This window comes from Stegodyphus dumicola, chromosome 7, assembly GCF_044657685.1.
Source record: "Stegodyphus dumicola isolate Sdum_Otavi_A_Nest chromosome 7, ASM4465768v1".
Classification (NCBI taxonomy): Eukaryota; Metazoa; Arthropoda; class Arachnida; order Araneae; family Eresidae; genus Stegodyphus; species Stegodyphus dumicola.
The window spans coordinates 173440518-173465245 of record NC_140774.1 but is presented as its reverse complement, the minus strand read 5'-3'; the positions used below and the strand labels follow the sequence as shown (position 1 = coordinate 173465245).

The 24728-nt window shown below is 29.3% G+C and overlaps 1 protein-coding gene across 9 annotated transcripts in view; it reads right to left on the bottom strand.

Moving 5' to 3' along the window:
* The window catches only part of LOC118182519 (prominin-1-like), a 355539-nt gene that overhangs the window by 3327 nt on the left and 327484 nt on the right, over window positions 1-24728 (bottom strand). For 8 of the 9 annotated variants that reach the window (XM_085821071.1, XM_085821069.1, XM_085821073.1 and 5 more), the window contains 10 exons: window positions 20299-20359; window positions 17521-17673; window positions 16681-16848; window positions 15226-15279; window positions 12912-12980; window positions 12596-12640; window positions 9680-9766; window positions 8251-8366; window positions 6410-6442; window positions 1872-1925 (listed from right to left, as the gene is read on the bottom strand). In XM_085821071.1, coding sequence (XP_085677197.1) covers window positions 1872-1925; window positions 6410-6442; window positions 8251-8366; window positions 9680-9766; window positions 12596-12640; window positions 12912-12980; window positions 15226-15279; window positions 16681-16848; window positions 17521-17673; window positions 20299-20359 — 840 coding nt within the window. The remainder of the gene's footprint in view (window positions 1-1871; window positions 1926-6409; window positions 6443-8250; window positions 8367-9679; window positions 9767-12595; window positions 12641-12911; window positions 12981-15225; window positions 15280-16680; window positions 16849-17520; window positions 17674-20298; window positions 20360-24728) is intronic. The other variant, XM_035351872.2, reaches the window with a different exon arrangement.

Genomic DNA, 24728 nt, shown 5'->3' with positions numbered 1-24728 from the left:
AATCAAACATGAATTTTATATATCTAAACTTAAAGACAAAATTGATTACTATATTGCAAATTGTGTTCCTTACATATTAATTAATCATAAATGTCAAAAACAAAAAGATAGTTGCATTCTCTACACAAGCAGGATGTCAAACATATCACACTGATCATTTAGGACCACTTGAAAGCACTCATAAAAGTTAGATGTATATATTTTCTGTTGTTGAATCAATCACAAAGTTTGTATGCCTGATACCATAAATTTCAATGAAATCTTACACAACATGTTTAAGATCCATCAAAATCATCAAAATCAACTGACAATACTTAACTGTAATACTTAAACTGGAACATTAAAAATTCGTCTTTAGAAATCCTTTGCATATAATCTCCAATAAAAGTTCAGTATTTACTTTTAAAGATTTTCAAGATTATTGTTCAACCAACAATATCCAGAATATTCAAATTATTGCTAGACCACCTTGTGTGAATGGAAAAATTGAGAGATTAAATTCTAAATTCCAAATTATCAATTCTCTCCAAATTATCAATTCAGAATCCAATAAAATGATATACAAGTATCAGTGTAGTTCAGCAAGTGATTAATTCAACATACCAATGAAGTATTAATATAACTCCATTCGAACTGATGTTTGAAATTAAAATTAAATCTGCTTATCATGACAAAATTAAAGAGCTGTTAAGTGCAAAGAATGCAGTTAAATTCTGTCAATGCTCGTGATGATCTTTGCAAGGAAGCTAAACAACAGATTTTGAAAGTGCAGCCTGAGAACTGTAAAACCTACAAACTACTATGTAAACCATCTCGAAAGTTCCAGCTTCATGATATAGTGGCAATTAAGTATACACAATGTGGACCTAGTCTGAAATCCATGTTTCTCGAACCATAAAAGATCATGAAAATCCAAGCTAAATGACACTTATGATGTTGAAAAATGTGGTTTTTTCGACAAACCTATAAAAACAAACACTTGTACTGTTATCAGAAGATACTGATTCTACACTGTTTTCTTTTACCTATTTTATTTTAGTTTTTTTTTCATTTGTTTTTTAATAGTATTTTCAGTTTCAATGCTTTTTATATGCTACATTTCACTGTTTGCTATTGTTATCTGAGGGCAGATGATAATGTAGGATAGCCAAATTATGTGTAAAACGGCCCTGTAACTGTATGATGTAAGTGTCATGTGCCATCTAGACAAGTGTGCAGACCAGGCAATGACCGATGCAGACATATAATGTTGCAACAGAAATTCTTCTTCTTCTTTTCTTTAATTCATGTAAATAAATCTTAGTTTAGTAATAATTTGAAAAGTATTAGTGATGTTTTCCTCTATATATAATATAAAAAAACACATCAGTAATCCTGGAGTTATCTAAGTATGCATTCTGTAAACCTTTACATAATCTGAATTTTAATTAGACCATATTTGTAAATTGTTTTCTTACACAGTACAAGAAACAGCAATATTTATTTATATAAATACATATATTACTTATACAGTATCATTTTATAAATATTCTTACATTTTTAAATATTATTTTTAACATTTATAATTATCATTTGGATTTATCCATTTTAAGCAATAAACAGTAACAAGGACTAAAAAAAAAAAAAAAAAATTAAACCCCCCCCCCTTTTTTTTTTTTTTTTTTTTGTTGTTGTTGTTGTTTTGTCTTATTAATAGTAAAAATATCTGAATTTAACAGGTGCATTTTTAAAAAATTATATATACATCTATGGCAAAACAGATTATGAACTAAAATTCCTTCACCTTAGAAAATTTGCAGACTTAAAATAGCTGAACATTTATTGAAATAAATTCTCTAAACACATAATATTATAGAGCAACTACTACTTACATCCAGGTTGTAGCCCCAGGATTTATATATGAAAACGGCTTAGCTCTACTCATGCTGTTGAATGAAATATTACAGTTAGTGGTTAAAAATAATTGTTATGAGAATTATTATGCAATAAGTATAAATTGCATGCAAAATTTCACAGGAAAGGGTTTAAAAGAAGCAAGTTTTAAGTGCCTCTTGAGAAATTATAGATTGATTACATACATAAATTTGATAAGCAATCAATCAGCATAACAGAAATTCTTAGTCCTATTTATTACATTTAAATCACCTTGCACTACAAATAATTATCTAACAAATTATTTATTCCTAAAATTATATAATCTCAGAAACAAACTTTATTGAACTATTTAATTTTTATAATTTAAAATCATTGGCATATATTTTTATTTAAACTTACCAAATATGAATACAATTTTTTTTTTTTTTTTTGCAATATGAATACAATTTTTTTTTTAAATTTTAAAATAAAGATCACCTAAGAAAATGATGCTTAAGATAAAAAAAAATAATAAATAAATAAATAAATAAATATGTGTTTACAAATCTTATTGTAAACCTAGCTTGATCACAGCAGAAAATTTAATTTATGTTTATTTTGCATTTCTGAAATAATTTCCGATTGTTCTCGCATTTCAGAGCATAGTAATATGAATTTATGAAAACGAGTTGCAGATAAAATGCTCATTTTCAGGTCTTATCACTAAAATTTACAATTCCCAGACAAGATGAAATTGATATCATAGCATGAGTACATAATAAATTTAAGTGGTAGAACATGCAATCAATGTATCATATCAGCATTATTTAAGTGAGGTAAGTATTCTCAGGATTATATTAAGCAAGTTTTTATTCAAAGCATTAATAAATATTAATATTAATGGCAAAATTCATATGTATTACAAAAGAACCTTCATGCAGCATGCATTATTTAAATGCTCATTTGCTTAGTGTCCATACAGATTGCAAAGTTCACATATCACCTAAACTCTCATTCCAATATATCAAAATATTATTAAAATAAACATAAAAAAGCATGCAAGACAAAATCAAGCCTTAAACTTATCATAGGCAAAATTCAACCTTTACTGGCTTTATAGAAAAAAATATATATATATATGATTTTTTAAGAAGACTGATATAAAGTTCCTTTACTTTAACAAGTAAAAAATATTCAGTGCTGGAGATTGAAAATATATCACTTAAAGATCTGACATATCTCTTTCAAGCCAACAGCACATAATAATTTTGACCTTTAAAGAACAGAATTCCCCCTCAATGTCTACTGAAAATTTGTTGAGTTAGTCCATAAAACCAATACAAATAGAAGACTGAATTTTACTTAACAATGTACCGTAATCCATAAAGACCTAAAAAGCCAAAAATTAATAAAGAAACCCACCAGAACCAATTAAGAATTACAAATTAAAATACTCATTTACCAATCTTATGACCAGATTGCTATAAAATTGTGCAATGATTAGATTTGCCTGATTAGATCATCAATTTGTAAAAACATCAGTGACGACATAAATAATGCATTATGCAGTTATATTTTAGTGCTTAACTCAAAAAACAAAAAATCATATGAAAATTAGATGCATATATATTTTACCAAGAGACATATATTGAGCCCAATGGAAGGTAAATACTATTAAAATTTAAAATGTGAATCAGCATTTTGCTCAAGTCTGGATACCACATCTAATTACATCACCTAATTTATTTAATTGTTTGCACTGAATTTTTCCTGACAAGTGTCTCCTTCAGGAGCCAAACAGAAGCCAATAATTATTTGATGCAATATTTCTTTAATGCAGTGTGGAAGTCTGTGGGAATAATTCAATGCAGATTTCTTTATGCATAAATTATTATGAAGCAGACAAGAGACACACTATGACAATATGCTAAAGTAAAATAAGCCATGACATTTTAACCTGGCTGAGGTTTTGGATCATTCTTTGGATTACTCAATGCAGATTTCTATATTGTAGTATAAATTACTATGAAGCAGACATGAGACATACCATCATATGCCAAAGTAAACAAGCCATGGCATTTTAACCTGACTGAGGGTTTGGATTATTCTGAAATGGATCAGAATATGATTTGCAATTAATAGCACTATTCTGAACATGTAACGTTCCTTTGGCTTTTATAGTTCCAAAAGTCATAAACATCAATATTTCATAACAAGACAAGTTGTAAAATTTATTTGGTTGAATGCCATCATTTGTTGCTGTTGTCTCAGTCTCTGATAGAAACAGACGAAAAAGTGAAAAAGCATTTATCACCAAGGAATATATAAATTGCAAGAACAACAGCCTCTTCATTTAACTTTATAACAATAAACAATATTTCTCAAAAATCCATATCTCATTCTTTCAGTCTGGATAATGAGCTGTTTTGGAGCCGATCCAGCGAGACTTACAGTACTACTGTAAATCTCCTATGGCATAATGGCCAAAGACATGACTGAGCTTCAGATTTCAAACTCCCTCTCCAATTGCTTCCCATTGGTTTTCCTGTAACATTCAGTCCACTGTAGCAACTTGAACAGTTGAAGTGAGTTATACCAGTCAAAGGCTAACACTCTATGTTTAAACCTCCTGGTCATTCATTTTATTTACATATCATATTTAAATTAGGATAATAAGTCTCTCTTTTTACCTACTTGAACTAAAGCAGAACAATGTGCCTGTAATTTGAATTTTTATTGTTATATTAATGCTACTTTTCTTTATAAAACCAATGTTTCCAATTCTAAATTTCTCTCATTACATATAAAATTTCTCTATACTTCAAAAAATTTAACAATTAAAACAAATCAGTTCATCTATAGCTCAACATAAAATATCAAGGCAAATTTATTTTATTAATGAAGGCATAATAACTAACTACACAAATATTAAACTCTTAGTAAAAAAATGCTAAAAGATCAAATAACAAAGCTGACAGAAATACACATGAAAAAGAGGAATTTGTTTGTTAGAACAAATTCCTCTTTTGCTTGAACTGATCGATTTGGAAACACTTTTGTGTTTTGTTTTACTATATCACTTTCCTCGGAACTAAAAAAAAAAAAAAAAAAAAAAAAAAAATTAAAATGCTTATTATATTGAGTACAATTTTTTAGATAAACAGAAATGTAAAAATCTAGTCTAAGTTAAGAATATAAAACATAAAGTAGAGGTAAAATTTATCAGGCTTCAAAAAATAAAAATTATTTCTTAGGACTGTTTTAAATAATGAAATAGAGCTTTAGCTATTAATATTCATAAATAAATAATTATTAAAAACAGAATGTTAAAAATTTCAAAATATTAATAGTTAAAATATTTATACACTGGTAGGATAAAATGGGGGGGGAAATAAACAAGTAAAGAACATACCGGGAAGAAAGAGATGACAATGGACATTACTTTGAACGAGAAACTAGATACTATAACAGCCTGATGCATACTGGAGAAGCCAAACAACAAGAATCAGCAACACACTTGCAAATTTTGCAGGACTAGTTTTGATGGCCCAACCACAGAACCATCCTCCTCAACTGCCCAAAAGCATGTTTTTGCATGACTTGAGAACTATGGCTTGATCAGTTGAATGGGATTACATCATACTGGCAGACATAAGAAATGGGTGTGGATTTATGTGATTACACAAAGCCTTGAGGGCTATCTGCCTAAGGGGAAAGATGCCTTTGTGGAGGATTTTATAAGGGAAACTGGATCATACAGACATTACATATGAGGAAAGTGAAGAAAATGTCTGCATAGCCAGCCCATTTGCAGGATTCAGACCAAACTATTGGTATTCAGTGACTAACTGTTCGGCCGCTAGTGGGCCCAGACATAAGAAAAAGGATTAAAACCAAAAATCAACATAATGTGGATTATTCTCAGTTGTTTAAAAACATGGCAATTCAACAATCGTCTTCTTCAAATTCTAAACTCCAGAACATAACTGGAAAATTTCAGAAAAGCATCTAGCAATCCATGAGTATTTGCCAAAAAATATTCATCAAGTGAAGAAAAAAACTGACAGAGAAATGCAAGAGATAACTATCAAAACTCATCAGCAACTTTATGTAAAGTATGGGCAGATATTATACATTATGTCCATGCACATTAGAATTATTCTGTCACAGATAACAAACAGCTTCTGCTACTCAGATATTCAACCAGTGAAGTATAACACAGTAACAAGTGTTATACAGCCATTTCTTCATATAGTGGCCATATATCCTTCCATATCAACTGTTTTTATTTAATTATATTTTATAAGCTCTTTCCATTGTTATTTTCATGTATAATTTTATATCAATACTAGAAACTTCAATGTGGTATAAAATTTTCTATATTCAGGCTTTTGCTAAACATTACGGATCAAAACATTTTGCACTACAGTGTGTAATTGATGAATGCATTCCAGTGCATACAAAAAAATACTTATATAAAAAAGAAATATTCGTATGATGTAGGATTGAATGTTAATAATACAAATAAGCATGCACTTAATGAAAAATCACTTACTCTTCCAATGGAATGGCTTCTCCAGAATCATGACTGAAAAAGAAAAGACATTTGATATGCCTATATAATATACTCACAAACATATATATACACAAACATATGCATGTATATACACATATATAAGGTTATTCAAAATGTTATTAACAAATTTAAGGGATATAAGTGCGAGTCTGATTAAGTAGCTTTGGTGTGAAAAATGAACCTGCATCAATAAAAATCCCCAAAATGAAGTTATACAATGCATAAGTATAGATACTATGAAATAATCTTACTAAGTAAACTTAAAAAACGAAAGTTCCCTTGCTATGTACTAAGTATGAATTTTTTAAAACAGCAAATATATATTTCAATAAGGTCACTGAATCATAAAGCAAGATTCTGTTAACCTTCAAACACTCCAGGCATTTTCTAAACTAAACCGTAATATGTTTTATAAGTACTAAGGTCAGAAAAATTTTATAAAGATGTCTGCCATTGTTTCATTTATAATGCTCCTCACATACATAAAGTAATCAAAATACATCATGTTGGGCATTAGCTGGAAAATCAGCTTATGAAATGAAACAGATCAGACTAAGCATACCTTGTGACTAAAGAAAGCATTATATTATGATAAACATCTAATAGAAATCATTTATTTGTCACAGAAATCTAAGCATTAAATGTACAACCACATTAGAATATTAAACTCAGAAATTGCTATTGGGTGAATTTAATTAGTAATAAAAGTTAATGCATAGAAAAAGACATTTAATTTTTAGATTTTGACCAGAAATTATTCCGAATGAGTTTTGAGGAAAGATGCCAAAATTATATACAAAAATTATATGTTTTACAATAGATATGAAGAGAATGAGTAATAAAATGTTTAATTCTATTAAAAATTCTGTTTCCCATTATTATGATACAATTAAGGCAAATTCCTCAACATCGGCTGCAATCTTTTCCGAACATCTTTTTTGTGCTTAACATATAACATTTATTTAAAACAAAAGCCCCCCCATCCCTTTTCAATATAAATTTTAAGTACAGTTTATTGAAATTTTGTCTAGGCAAGCTTGGCCTGGATTTCAACAATTGGAAGAAAAAAGGCGAAACCTTTTTTCGCAATTCAAAAATTTGTAGGTAGTTTCTTTAGTTTTCAAAATTGAAAATTTCATTTGAAATTAAAAAGATTCTACGAGTCAGCAGATTTTAATAATATTCCACTTATCATTTGTGAAATAACACTAAATATTTAATAACTTTAATTCAATACAAGCGCCACATTTACCTTCCCCCCCCAAAAAAAAATTTTTTTTATTCTAAAGTCAATCTTTATTACAACTTCATTTACCATAAAATATACATTACTCTCAAAATAAGATTCTGCTTTAATCTAGATATCCATTAAATGTCACCGAAGTGTGCATTGCAGACTGAAATATAACTCAATAACCATTATAACAATAACCTCTTACTAATCATTATAAGGTGAAATTTTAGAAAAAATTTTACAAAAAAAGGTAATTTACAAGGTAATAAACAAGGTAAAACACTTTTGGTGTTAAACTGTCATCTGAAATATCAAATTAGAAGGTCACTTGCATTTTACTAATATAAAAAAATAATACAATCACTCAACTCTTAGCTATGAATTCTTAGTTTACAAACATATAAATTTTACAGTGTCCCAAAAATTTTTTATGAAAATGCACTCTTTAATCAAGTAATGCAAGTTAAAATGGTAATAGTGTTTAAATAATTTTTATACTGTTACTGCCATGTACATTTATAAAATACTACATTTCTAAATCCTCCTTTAAAATTTATACTGATAAACAGGTTAAAATGATACGTACATATATGGGTCATCATCGTATTTCATTCGCAAATAATATCTGGATAACTTAACAGAAAAGAAGATGGTAGGAATAATAAATATAAGAGCCCAGCCTAATCCAAACCAGAAGCCGTTCTGAAAAGTAACAGAAAAAATTATAATTTTCCACATTTTAAAAATTCATCAGAACTAACATTTCACTAAAAAATAGTTGAATTTATAAATGCAGGTTATTTTTTTATAATACATGTATAACTCAACCAAAATAAACTTCATACATTACAACTACATACATTATAATTGGTTTAGCTGTTTATTACAATTTATGCACAGGCTCCAGCATTTTTGACTTATTAGGCAATCAGTACATTTAAAATCCTTATTTAATTAAACATGTTTATGTTTCAAATCATAATATACTTTTTAACACTTGCAATTTATCTTAAATTTAATCTTATAAATCTGTGTGCTTTTTGAGGGGGGGGGACAGATGACATCAATTATGTCATTAGCTGAGCAACACCACTTTCAATAGCCAGAAATGCAAGGGAATTTCAACTTTTCTTGGCTTAAAACGATTTCAAACATAGTTTATGAATTATACGAGCATATATGAATGCAAGGTGCAACTTCTGGTATTTTTGCCCATTTTTGAAATAAGATACTGATAAGACTGAAATATAACTCAATAAGTTGAAAGTGTCACCTCTTCAGTGTAAATATCAGACTTGTGGCTGCTTACCATATTTTCAATAACCATTTGTATTAAAGTAACTTACAGACTTTTACAATTTTCCACAAGTAAACTCATGTTTAGCCTTTACTTAATTATAAAGAAATTCATCATGTCAACGCTGCTCAAATTATTCTTTCACTGACAAAACTGTTTGTTCTACATGTAGACTGAAAAATTATTTAACCTTTTCTGGACCTTTCGGAGTTTCATCAGTATATAAATCTAACATTAGTTTCATTGAATTTAAATGGTTTTGAATATGAGCTCATATGATGTTTCTGCCAAAACTTTACACTTTAGTCAAAGGACTTTATCCTCATAACACTATCCTTACAAAAAATTAAAAAATTTTCTACGTCTTTTAAAAACCGCAATTTCACATTAAGATATTCAAAAAGTGTCTTCCTGGGTATCATACTTAATGTTACTGTACAAAGTTTAGTACATTTCATCTATGTTCTTATACTGGAATATCTTTCCTTTTTGACAGCAACTCAGCTGGAGTTCTCTGAAAATTGGCACTACAGTGGCTTATAAAACACTTTCCATTTTATTCAGCATACATAGAATTAGAATGCATATTGCAGCACAGTGTAGTCATTCATCACTCACACTGAGCACAAAACATAAATCATCCACTACTTTTATTAATATTACTGAATTAGGAAAAAATGGAACTTATTAACTACAATATATTGAACTCAAAACTTACAATTGGATCAACCACAAATTCACAGATAGCAGTGCGAGCAATGTCAAAAGCAAGCCAAAATGGATAACATTTCCCAACATTTTCCATCTGAAAATTAAAATCAATAAACGGCTGTTTCCAAAATTTCAAATAAAATGTTTAAAACAAAGAGAAAAATTAAATAATTACAGGAAGCATGAAAATTATGACGTGATTTTTGATACTGAAAATCAATAAAAATGTTTCATGCCATGCAAATTAAATTACACTAAATAACTTAAAGAAGTTTATTATTCCTTCTATTTACTTTTTGATGTTCTCATTTTCTCCATTTTTAAAATGAAAATAAAATATGATTTAAACTTTGAAATACACTTCAAACTGAAGGAATTAAACACATAAAACAGTTACAAAATACAGATGCAGGACAAAATAATGTGAACACCTGTGAAAAAGTATGACGTATTTCACACCTGAAGTATAGCCGTGCCACCTGCAAGAGAAGTCTGCCACCTACTGAGTGTGAAGAGGAAGGTATCACTCTCTCAACAGCAGTCACCTGTGTTGCATGCTTTGATCGAACTATCTGTGAGAAGTTGAAATGTCAGACCTGTCAGAGTTCCAAAGAGGAATGATAGTTGGAGCGCGCTTAAATGGAGCATCGGTTACGGAAACAGCAAACCTTGTGAGTGTGCAAGAAGTATGGTATCAGTCATTATGACAGCATACACAAAAGAGGGTAAGACAAAATCTTCAAAGCACAACAGTGGCCGAAAGTCAAAGCTGGCTGATAGGGATAGATGGGTCTTGAAGCACACAGTATCCTGAAAGCAAAAGCAATCATTATCCGAGATAACATACGGAATGAACAGTCATGAACAGTCATCTCCAGGACCCCGTTTCAATAAAACTATCAAAAAGGAACTTCATGCTGCAAACATTTATGGCAAAGTGGCAATTCGTAAACCCATGTCCGGAGAATGCCCAAAGAAGCGTTTCATCCCGACTGCCTCTTGCCGACTGTGAAACATGGGGGGGGGGAGGAAGCACCATTAGGGTATGGGGTGCGATACCTTGATCCGATCTTGGGCCACTTGTTGTTCTGCATGGGAGGATCGCCCAAAATCACTATCTAAGCATTCTAGGGAAACATGTCCATCCTTTTGTCCAGACTGTATTCCCTGGGGAGCGACCGCTTTTTCAAGACGACAACGTCCCTATCCACACTGCTAGGTGTATTCAAGAATGGTTCAAAGAGCATGACGATGCAATTGAACATCTTGCTTGGCCCCCATCAGTCTCTGGACTTCAATATTATTGCACATTTATGGGCATATTTGTAGTCCAAACTTCGTTTTCGATTTCCACCTCCATCCGGACTTTCGGAAATAGAGAATGCTCTGCAGGAGGAATGGCTTAATATTTCTTTAAATATCGTCCATGACCTTTGTGCATCTATCTCATGTCGCAGTCAATCTGTACTTCAATCTGTACAGTCAAAAGGTGGTCCAACCCCCTATTAATAAAGATTTTCCATTATTTCACAGATGTTCATATTTCATCCTCCATCTGTAGCTACTGGCTCTAAGGCAATGATTTTCAATATTCCATCAGATAAATCATGAAAAATAGCCCTAAGAGACCGATTTTTCTCGTGCTTTTTTTATATTAATTATTACTAGCATTTCAAATTGTAATTATATTATTTTTATGCATTGATTTTCTATATGGAAATATACTGAAAATATGCCTGTATATTATTTAATAACAGTTTAAAGCTTTTGAACTTCCTTTTTTAAAACAAAACGTAAAAAACAACTGTTGTATTCAGGATAATCACTCCAGTCAATACCTTACAGTGAATACATGACAAATAGTAATTAATTGCTTTTTCTGAGAACATCTTATTCATGAAGATTTATAATGAAAAATCAGGAAGTAATGTGATTAAATGTTAAATAGCTTTCAATGCAGCATATTTTAAAACTTTAAATTCCTGATCAGTAATTTAAATGCAGGGTCGATAATTATACAAATATATTCAAATTCAGGAAAAGTATTTTAAATAAATGGTCTGTTACATTTTATTTTAAGAATAAAAGTTGCTGTTATACATATAATGCATCATTTTGTTAAAATATTTTACTATGTTTAACATTTGGAACACATTTATTCTAATAGTTTCTATTATTTCTTAATTTTATAATTTCACTACAACTAACTATTTGGAAAGGAAATTCCCTTTCTGATATTCTTATTTAACTCTACCATTTCTTATTTCAAATTTGAAATTGCTTAATCTTAAGCACCTTCAAAATTATAAAATGCTTCTAAGCAGCGAATTATTTTTGAAATATCCTCTTTCTTCCAGCAGAAAAAATATTTTTTTGTTTCAAAATTTATTACCTTAATACCTACTCCTTTATAATCACACATACTATTTAATTTTTTAGAAGTTTTAATATGATATTGAAGATTCTGTATGTGGCCGAATTTCTCCGACATAAAGGAATTAATATTTCATACATTAAATAGAATGCAAACTTCTTGAGCAATTCAAAATGAATTAAAGAAGGACTAAAAAACAACTTCATCAAGTAATATTACATAACTTTTCTCTTTATAAAAAAATTATTATAATTATTTTATTCATATGCCTTTCTGCAAAATGGAGCTAAATTTGAATTAAATGCATACACATGCTAACATGCAATCAAAATGAACAAAATATTTTACTTATTCAAGTGCATTACTAAATACTTTTAAGTAAATTTAAAATTTGAAATATTACATTAAAAATAATTAAACATGGTAATTTTCCACTAATATAACTACTCTATAATACCTGAGTATGAAAATGAACTTCCACTTCTATAAAATTGCACATATACATCAAATATGTAAGGTTAAAAAACCTTAAAACTATAAATAACTTACTTTATCTGTTAAACCACTAGAGGAAGCCACAGCTTGAAACAAATGCTAAAGAAATAAATGTATAAGATCAGCTTCGGATTATGTTCTTTTTGTCACTTATTTTCAGATATTAACATTAATATATTCATTATCAGAATTTATGAAAAGAGCAGAAACCTAAACTGCTTTTACCAAATTAAATTAATCAAAATTGCAAGTCCTCCGAGATATATGCACATACAATAAAATTAAATAACTAAATTGTCAGTAGCAACAGTTTATAAAATATATATTGATGACATATCTTAGCAAAAATATGTCTGAATGACCAACTTACAGTTTTGATAACCTTTGGTAATCTTTCTTCTACATCATTCAAGTTTTCTTCTATTTCTCTTATCTTAGCCTAAAAGAAATTTTAAAAAAGGGGGAAAAGAGCAATAAGAATACTATACAGAATTCAAAACAAAATATATGAAACAGTATTTTAAAAGAATTGCCCTACAGAAAAATAAACACACACACAAAATCTTTTGAACTATTCCAATTTCAAAAAATTGCTACAAAACTAGTTAAATAAGGAAAAATTAATACTGTCAAATACCGAAAATCTGCTGACCTGAAATCCGCTAACTCCTAAAATACGCATTACCTACCTCTCAAAATATAAGAATTCAGTTTATAGGTTCTGGAAACCACAATATTGATTACGAAATATCGAAGAAAAAATACTTACTGAATAATGACGTCATAATGGAAATACCAAATTATTGACATCATGATAAAAGTTTTTCCCCCTCTAATCTGCATCGAGGCAAAAAAGCAGATGATTCACTCAACTCTTCTTTCAAGTTCACGATTCACGTTGTTGGATTTTCTGAGCTTTGTTATTTCACGAGATTATTTAGTGCTGCCTTTTTTTTATGTGGATATTTTGTGGATATTAAAAAGAATTAAGAATATTTTAATATTTTTTAATTTCAGCCCTTTTTAATACGTACAATGAAAAATAAGAAACTCATGATTTTAATACTTGCAACATTGAGAAACGTAAACAGGTTGCATTGACAGTAATGCAAAAAGTGCAAATTCTGCAAAAGATGGAGGCAGGTGCTACTCCTCGGTTTAGAGCAGAATCGTATGGAATTGCGACACGATTTTGTATGATATACGGAAAAATAAAGAAAAGCTGTTCAAATTTTACAGCAACAGTGATTCTAACCCTGGAATACGAAACCGGAAATCTTTGCATGAGGCGAAATCGGCAAACCTCGATGCTGTGTACATATAATACAACGAATAATATAATCAATTTATATACATAATACCATATTTGACGGCCTATAAGACGCACATTTTTTCCTAAATTTGGTCTCAAAAAAAGTTACCTGCTTCTTATATGTGAAGGATACAGGTTAACTTTCAATACTGAATGCTATTTTTAGCCTGGATAAAGGTCTAGACACACATAATTTTTTCTACATCTACATGTGTGTGGCCTTCTAAATAAGGGTGCGTCTTATATGCCAGTGCATCTTATATGCTGTCAAATACGGTAATAATATAATGCATATAATAAATTATTGCAATAATGTATATAATAATTTAATTAAATGTATTTAATATGCCTTATTTATTTTGCACTTTTAGTCTGAATATTATGATTTATCTATTCTGTCCTGAAATCCGCAAAATCTAAAATCTGCACATCTGGTCCCAAGCTTTGCAGATTTCTGGACTTCTACTGTATCAGCTTTCAAAAAAGCAAAGTTCAAAGAAAAAAAAAAAATGTATGCAACATATACACACATATATATGTATACACAGAAAGAGAGATTTTCCATGTAAGAAGGGTACTCAAAAATAACTAAAAATATTAAGTAATTATACTTTCTTATTATGATTCCCTTCAAAGTGTTCTTTACCAAAACAAATACATTTTCCCCAATGTTTTGCACACTACTGAAAACACATCATTGAATTGTTCTTTTTACTCATAGAGTTGTTTTTTGAGTTTATTTATAGGTGGATATAAAAGAAGAAAAAAAAGGTCACCCTATAATAGAATATCTGGTGAGGATCAGGAGACAGACATTAAGCATCATGTTGTTTTTCCCCAAAAATAATGAATGACAACGACAAGAATTTCTTTAGAAATCTGGAGAACAGTCTTTCAAAGATTCTCATTGATAGCCTCAATATTTGTCTCATCTCTTTTTTCTCACTGACATTCTCAATATTTGTCTGAACACTAGCAATTTATTTAAAGTATCATCATTAAAAGTTTTCTGAAGTATAATTGTCTCTGTGGCAGTTTCTGCTCAACAACAAACAAACAAAAAAAAAAAAAAAAAAAATTTTCCTGCCCACATTTTGCTTTTGATGGTTCCCATATCATAAAAATGGCAGGATGATGCAAACAGGAAAAAATGCAGATCGGTACCGAAGACAAAGTGCTATACTCAGATTGATTTCACTAGCAAATAAACATAGGAAATTCTAAATTACAAGGCATTGAAGCATGACACACAGTCAGGAAATGCTTACTTGCAATGCTGACATTCCAGGTATTTATGGTTCCCTTACAAATATGTATTTATATAAGAAGGGTAGAACAGAGAGAGACAAAGAGGCAAAACATAAAATTTTACCTTATAATTTTCTGCTTCACTGTATATGTTCAACAAAGTAGTGGAAAAGTTATCCTAAAAAAATTAAGAAAGTCATTATGATACATACACAAAGTAATAATGAAGAAAATGCTAGAATTCTCAAGACAAATATGCTAGTATAAAATTTAAAATTAAGAAAAACAGCAACCTTATTTTAGCATAGTTTCATGAGCAATCAGACACAAATTGTTCTTTTTCAAGTTCTTTTCTCAGGAAGAAGAGAGACTTGCGTCCAATTGCCTCAAAATCGATAGTTTTATTTAAATTCGATGCCAAAATCTGGTTATTGTTTTGCTTAAGTGTAAACACAAGAATTCTGTTTGTTTTATACAGACTGAATTTTGTTATCACTACAATAACTTATTTAATACTTTTTAAAAATAATAATGTAATACACAATAATTACATAATAAAAGGATATTGCATTTTCATGTTAATTCAAACATTAAAAACTTCATAATAAATTCATATTTTGACAAGAATAATCAACATGAACAATCTTTTTTATTACTACAAAAAATTTCTACTTTCATATTTAACAATTTAACTTCTCTTTCAGCAAAACAAATGCATAGACAAGAATTTACATTGCATAAAACCGTTTTCACAATTGCTATAAGAATGCTATACTGCTTAAAATTATTAGCTGTTTTTAATACCAGTTCACATGCGATTTCCCGATAGTATAATTTTTTAATCCATAAGATCATTTTAGAAAATGATATTTAACAAACATATAAAACTGAAAATAGCAAAAAAAAGGTACTTTTCCGTTTCGCCGTATCGCTTAAAATTTTGTAAAAAATTAATAAATTAAGACAATAAATTTGTATAAAGACATTAAGAATTTATTATGCTTTCATGGTTCAACAAGCTGATTCGCCGGTTCATATCACGTGACCTTAAGTGATCTCATCTTATGAAAACTACACTACAAATATTTAATTCTCTCGGTAATTATCTACATTAATTTCAAGTTAAATCTTAATTTGGAAGTTATTTCAATTCGTACGAATAGCTTACTGAGAAATTATGTAAAACTGCAGTGCTTTACTTCGCTAGTGTATTCTCATTAGAATTGATGAATTTAACCCGACTTTGCTTTTTCTACATTTTTGCCTTTGGGTGAGAGGTGTGATTGCATTCTAATTGATTTAATAACTGTGAATGGCCTTAGAGCATAAAATTGTACTAGCTCGTAAAAATTCTATGTAACTGTACGCCAGTATTGAAAGAACCAATCAATCTGATAAGAAATGGCTGCGACTTGTTTTGAAAATGAGGCATAAAAGGTTGCCAGTGAGGATATTAGGTTTGGCATCAGTTGTAACATTATTGGCGACTTATCGCTTGCACTGGCAAAACAAAAAGTACCCCCCCTCCAAAAAAAAAAACAGAACATACTAAATTTGCAATTTTTTTAGATTAACTTACCAGCTTTTTCTCAAATTCATCAACTTCACGAAAAAGATCTGCTGCAGACGCATCAACAAATTGAAGACTTTCAGACACATCTTCATTTGTATCTTCAGCTAATGCTGGTTTTATATCATTAATAAAGGCTGATATATTTGCTTTTGAGCTTCGAAGAGATTCTTGTAGCTACAATTAAATATAATTACAATACTTTATCAGGAATAAAATTTTATGGTATCAAATGAGAATTATACTATATTATTTAAGCTGATTAAGTTTTAAAACTCTTCTGTTGAAGGAGATTCAAAATATGCTTTCAGCGCATTAAATGCAATTATATAAAACATTTTTTTAAAATATTTTTATTCACACAAAAAAGGAAGGCATGAATATTTAACATTCATTTAAACTAAGAGAACTAAATTTTTTTCACAACATTAAGAAATATTTATTGCTAGCATTAAGAACTGAAATCCCAGCAAGCTGACAAATTTTATAATTTTGATAAAATAACTAATTTGTTTCCATTGTATTAGCTATTATATTAGACTTAATAAACAAAGAAACATGAATGTCTGAAAACATATTTTGCACTACACAGTTTTTGAATGAATAAATACAAAAGCAAAATTTCTATTAGTATACTATACCAAAAGAATTTAGAGTAAATTTCCTATACTACCACAAAATATAATTCTATGCTTGTATTAAAATTAATATTTGATCATTGATGCAATATTTGATTGATTTTACTTTACTATTCAATATATTAGTTATGTTTTAATAAAAAAAGATAAATAAATGAAATGAAATTTGTAATATGTTTAATAAAAAGACAACATGTTTTTATATATTAACCTTCTGAGGTAAATCTTTCATTTCTTTAAGGTTCAAGTCATTTGTAAATTGGTGGAGTTTCTCTCTGATTTCAGACGTTATTTCTAAAAGTGCCTTCTTCAACTTTTCATCAATTTCATCACTATTACCAGAGTCTATCTTGCTTAAAAATTTCTAAATGAGAAAACAATAAAAGATTCTGAAGTCAAGAAAAAAAGAACATTTCATGATATTAAAAATTCATTTTATATTAATAATTTTATATGCAATATTCATAATTACAATCAATCAATATCAAATTATGTCAATGAAAGAATATGAAATACTTCACTGATTTTTTAAATACATAAATACTCTTGTAAAAATATTTTAAAAAATTACTTTCCTATGGAAATATATACTTTATTCCCACAATGCTCTACAACAGAAGTTCTCAAAATATGCATTATGCAGTATCATAAAAGTTATTGGGAAACATAATGGCCCTTATTAGATGACTGGAAATTTTTAACTTTACAGACGATATTATATACTTTTGATGCCTGTGTATTTCAAAGTGCCTCAAGTCTATTCACTACTTTTTCAATTAACTTTTTGATTAATTATACGTAAACTTATTTTAAAAGGTATTTCTTCATTTTAGATAATCCCAGGAATCTTTCAGCTGCAGTTTTCAGTGACTTAAATTTTTACTCAAGTGATGAGAACCAGAAAAAACTTCAAATGATCAAAAATATTTGAGAAACCTTGCTCTGGAAATCATTCATTATCTTATCATTAGCTCTAAAGGATGACATAATTTTGAACATTTGAATAGTAAGACTTGCAAAAGAAATTCAAACTAATTACTCTCATATTATTTCCAGCTGTCCAAGATTTTACAAGTTAATCAACATTATTTACAAGGATTTGAAGGCTAAACAGGCTAACTTTAATGGTAATCTAATTTGCTAATTACTTTTTAACAGTAACAGAGTGATATGCTGACATATTTTAACATCTAAAGCAAATCTCAATACTGCATCCCCTAAATACTATATCACTTTCATTATATCATATTTATCATACTTTGAATCCTTTTTCATTTACAGCTAATGAAAATACTTCACCCTATCCTCAACACAGAGTTCTCCCTATAGATAATGTTGTTACCAGGTTTAATTCACTATTACTGAAGTGTTTCATGTTTTGCTGATGGTATTCATGTATACAGGTAAGATATAAATAAATCTAAGGCGGGTGCCATACATGCATAGTGAAAGACTTACTTTAGAAAACGGATGTCACATATACATGTTTCACCGCAGAGTCCATGCCGCTAATAATCGACATGTAAACATTCTACACTCCTCACCCCCTATACCTAATATAATATATTTTTTCATATCTTGATTTTCAGAATAAGAACCAAGTAACCTATTTTATCACTTTATTAATGAGAAATATAAGAGCATAAGTTTCAAAAACTGCAAACAAAAGTACTGTGATGTAGATCAAGCATCTGCAGCAGATACTTTTTCCTAGGCTATTTTATTTATTTATTTTTAAAACTTTCCTTCATTGCAACATTTTCTCAAACAATACTTTTTTACCTGTAACAGATATCATAATAGATACAAATGAATGAAAGCAAAGGTTTTAAAAAAATCTACATTCTCTGTCACAAGAAGATATTTTATTTTTACTGCAATAGTTAGACAATAATGAAAATGCAAAGAATAGTAAAGATTAAGGAATTGTATCTCTGAATCAAATGATTAAATCAATTCCACTGTTCAAAAACAGTGTCAATAGGTGACACATATACACATAAAGACTGATATATATTAAGATATACATCTTAATATAAATTAAATACATTTTAATATATTAAGATATACATCTTAATATAAAGACTGGTTCACTATTATAAAGAGGAGATAAAAGGGAAAGGATTCCCTTCTCAGAGCTCCAGGATTAAATTCTGTTGTTATATTACCTGAACTAGGTTTTATATATCACAGTGAAACATATAATTCATTAAATATATTTTAGTTTGTAAAAAGCAGCATTTTTCTAAAATATTTCAAATTTAGTAATAGTAAGGAAGTATTTAATCTTATGTTATTAAATAAATTATGCTCCACAAAAAGAACATAATTATTTTACACTACAAAAACATGATTTTTATGGCCTTTTTTAAATTACATCAAGCAATAAAACTGCACTGTCCTTTAGAGTGAAATTCTTTATGAAGGTCCCCATTTCCATAAAGCACCCCCTTTTTTTTGTATGCAAAGCTTTATTTGTTCTTTTGATAATGTTACATTTATTAAAAGAAAATTTCTGCATTCTGAATACAAAATATTCTGCAAGTTAAATTCAAAAATAAAATGATTCGCATAAAAATTGAAATTTCATCAAACTTTGATATTAATTAAATGTAAATTTAGATATTTCATTATCCATGCACACCTTAGAAGAGAACTGAGAAAAAATAATTTATTTATAATTTTCAGAAAACAAGTACTGTGATAAAAATACATCCAACAATTTTATTATAACAATAGTTAAGCTCTTCAATAAAGTTCCTTTCAGAATAAAAAATTCATCCTATAATCCCCCCTTCTCCTCAAGGAAAGGGATAATAAGTAACAAGGAAAAATTGAAACTAAATGATCCAACTGAAATTATTGCCTTTATCCGTGTTTTTATTGCACACTTTTAAATATGAAATTTACATTTGTATATCTGAAGATTTTAAGCCATTCGTATTTTTTAAGCAAATATGTGTAAAAGTACTGTGATATAAACACTTACTCCTGGATCAGATGTATTCAATCCCAGAGCCACAATTATACCTTTATTAGCATTGCAATCCCTGAAATCAGAGTAAAATATTTTTCTATGTGTTAAACCTTAAAAGCTAGTCTCATAAAAAGCAATATAATTTTACACTATATAGCAGAAAATTAAATATTTAAAGAATTAAGGAAAATATTTTGCACATAACCTTAGTACAGTTTTAAATAAAATTCTGCATTTATTGAAAAAAACCTGATAAATATATTTAACAAATTAAAATTTCAATAAATTATTCAATTATGCTGATCATGTAATATTTAGAAAAACTAGTAGGAATGCTGCACATGAAATACTCCAAAAAAATATGCTTTTTTTTACGGATCAATATTCTCTGTTACATTCTTGTCAATTTATCTTTTTTTTAATTACTGAAAAACATTTCCAAATGTTCATGCATTTTTTTTTTTTTTATTTTCATCAAATACAGGAAAAATAAAAGAGATTTTCAAATATTCAAAATTACTTTCAAGCACAAAATTCTCTATTATTAAGTACATAATGAATGTTTCCTTAGGAAGACAAGCAGACAAAATACAATGTAGTATTTTTATACGATTTACTTATTACATGTTAATATCTGGAAACGGTTACCGCCGAAAACATCGCGGACGAAGACGTCGCAGAGAAAACAATGCAAGGCGAAAACGTCGTGCTACAAAACATCGTGGGAGAAAACATCGCAGTTCTAAAACATCGTCGTCTAAAATAAAGCGGTTCAGAAACTTCGCTGTTTGAAAACATTGTCGTCGAAAATATCGTGGTAAAAAATAAATTATCTACAAATCATCGCAGACATGCTTTTGTCAGGCTTTAATAACTGTGAATAGATATTCCCATAATAATTTGCGAGTGCAAGATGTAAAGAAGGATAATTTTTACTTTCACATTTTTTTTATTAACTAATAAATTTTTGCTGAAAAAGTAAGAAGAAAACATAAGCATAGCAAATTAATGCAACTTATAGCTTTTTCTGAAAACTTACCAGTAAAAACTTTAAAAAAATGATTTATTAATGGTCTTTGCTAGTTAACTATGTCGGTTTAAAATTCTATTAAGTGCTATAAGTAGCATTAATTTTCTATGCTTAAGTTTCCTTCTTATTTTCTCAGCAAAAATTTATTAGTTAATATAAAATATGAAAAACAAATTATCCTTATTTCTATCTTGCGCTCACAAATTATGGGAATATCTATTTACAGTTATTAAAGTCTGAAAAAAGCATGTCTGTGATGTTATCGTCACGCGATGATTTGTAGATACTTTATTTTTTACCACGATATTTTCGACGACAATGTTTTAAAACTGCGAAGTTTTTGAACCGCTTTATTTTCGACGACGATGTTTTAGAACTGCGATGTTTTCTCCCACAATGTTTGGTAGCGCGACGTTTTTGCCTTGCGTTGTTTTCTCTGCGACGTTTTCGTCCGCGATGTTTTTGCCGCGTTGTTATCAGCGGACACCCTGGAAACCCCATTCAGAAGAAAATTTAAAATTTCCTTTTTTCTTTTTTTTCGATCATTGCTTCTCATTTTATATAATGGAAACGTAACTATTGACTTTTGCTCAAATTAAACCTCTGGGTGACACAGCTTTCTTGATCTGCTCATGACAATCCATACAGTTAAAAGTACGAGATTCAGACAAGTCCTAGGCGATTCACCATTTGGAATTTTTCTGATATTAGATCAACAGTTTAAATCTAACAAAACGACATATAGAAATTGTAAAATTAAAAATAAGAAGCAATGAAACATTTATAAGCTTAAGGGAACCAAAATTTAACCCCCTCCATAAAAAGGCCATTTACATACTTGCTTAATTAAACATTTCTTTTGTAATTTGTTTAATTTACATCATTATTTGTGCTAATACTTTTTAATTTCCTTTATAGAAAAACACTTATTGTTCATTTACAAAGTTTGAGTCCCATAATTTCTATGACAAGAATTCCCACTAAATTGTTACTCCAAATATTTTACAAAAAAAATACACTCTCAACAAGCTGTCTGTCACTTTCTTCACTATAGTGATATTTCCTGGATTTAGAACAAGACTAGATTTTGTCATCCATTACTTAATTAATGATCAGGGCACTGTCACTGCGATGATAAACTTTCGTTATATCATTTTCATTTAATACTCCTCTACATTTCATTTTTTAAATTCTATTAATTAGAAAAATTTTGCTTGTTATTTGGGATATCTGAACTCCTTCAAATTCATGACTATCAACATAAAGGTTAGCTAATGTCCATTATAGGCAATATATCATGAGATTTGCGACTAAAGACATGTTTTGCTTCTATCGTATGCTAACAAAGTTACACTTGAATTATAGTAGTTATTTATTATTACTTGCACCTATTTACTGCACAAGCTTTAAGGGCTATCCAAGTCCCAAATAAATAAATTCCTAGATATACTTAACGATTATATCCAATGCTGGTGGCAGATATAGATATTTGTGGCCCAGTGCAATCTCTGTGGGTCCGAAATTCTGCTGAAAAAGCATGTTCATAAATTTTGAAAATTTTGCCATCTTTTAATTTTGTTCTTCAGTGCTTCATTACGTTTTAAAAACTTCACCTTCGCTAATTCTGCTTTCCAATGCAGCCGCACTAGCTCTGGTACTGATCGCAGGCTTATCTGAATAACAAATCTGTTATTCTAAATTCATTCAACATTAAATTCCATCTTTTAGCATATGAGTATCATTTACAAAGTCTGTTTCTTTGCATATGGAAAGAAATTTCTGTTAAATTTCTCCTCATCAACATACTTAACACTTCACAGTGGAAACAGATGCAGTCCGTAATAATCGCCAAGCCTAATGACAATATAAAAGGTTACAATGCTTTTTGATAGTCTTAAAAAAAATATTTAAAAAAAAACCTCAGTGGCTCAACGGCCCTAGTGGGCCACGGCCTGCAGTGTCCTTTTCTGCTTTCTTGACCATTGAGTAATAGAGTGCATCAGCATATGCAAGCAAACTTGGTACTAATTTTATTTACCTACTTAAGGGATGAAAGGCTGAGTCAACCTTGCCCAGCCTGGGGATTGTGGTGCAGCTGCGCGACATGATGGCCACTTCACCACCAGGTGAACTTTTTGATATTCAATTACTAATATTTTTTTAAAAAACTGTTTAGACATCATTGCATGAGACATTTCTACAACTGCAATGTGTTGATTGCCATGCCATGATGAAAGCAAAAATAATAAATAATGATTCACTAGGTTGGCATCAGTACTGAAGTGAAATAACAAAACAGAATTCTTCACATGTTTTATTATGGAAAATATCAAATTTGCAAGTGTAAAGCATAAAAAAAAATTCTTGTGGGGGTTGCTGGTGATTCAGAGGTACAGATTTTAGATCATTCCGAATACTGGATTTTGGTCTTCATAGTGTATTTAAACAGCACATATTAGCTAAAATTTGTATGACTACTCACTTTAATCTCAGTTTCCATCTGCTTCCATTCAATAAGATATTTACACCCCAAAGTAAATTATTTTTAATTATAAGCTACTATATACCAAGCAAGAAACTTATGACCAGATAAAGCTGGTCATGCCATTCAGGGGGTTAAATTGATACTGGGATTCAATTTATAATTTCATGTTAAGCAGCAAGTCTATGTTTTGCGCAAAACATCTAATATTTGAAATAGTTACAAAATAATTTGTGCTTTTATTCTGTATAATTACTACAGCCACTAAATATTCATAAGAATTTCAGTTTCATAATGAAAATAATATCTAAAGTTTTCTTTCAAAGTAACTGATATTTAAATATTTCCTTTAGAAAATAAAGAAAGCTGTTACAAAGTGTATTGCTTGAGAAACTGTCAAATGTCTCTTTCACAAACATTAAGCAGAGTTTTTATTAAAAATAGCTTTAATTTATTTCTTCTCAATATGAATTCCAATAAGCATTTAATGTTTTGTCTTGAGAACATATTTGTAACAAAATATTTTAGATGCACATTTTCCATTTTGAATACTGCCTTAACCAATATTCATATATGCAAGTTTCATTTACTGCATATTTGATATCATATTAAAAAGCAATAGCAAACAATAGAACTTTTACGTTTAGATGGTTTATACATAATGGTGTGGTGTATTTAATTATGGCAAAGCACACTAGGGCTATCTGCCTAAGAGGAGGGATGCCTTCGTGGAGGACTTTCTAAGGGAAACTGGCTCGTATACATGTTACACATGGAGAAAACCACGAAAACGCCCATGCAGCCAGCCCGTTCGCGGGATTCGAACCTCGGACCGAACTACCAGTGTTCAGCGACTTTACCGCTCGGCCGCTGGTGGGCTTGGTTTATACATAAACTTTTATGTTTCATATACAAAAATATTAATAAAAA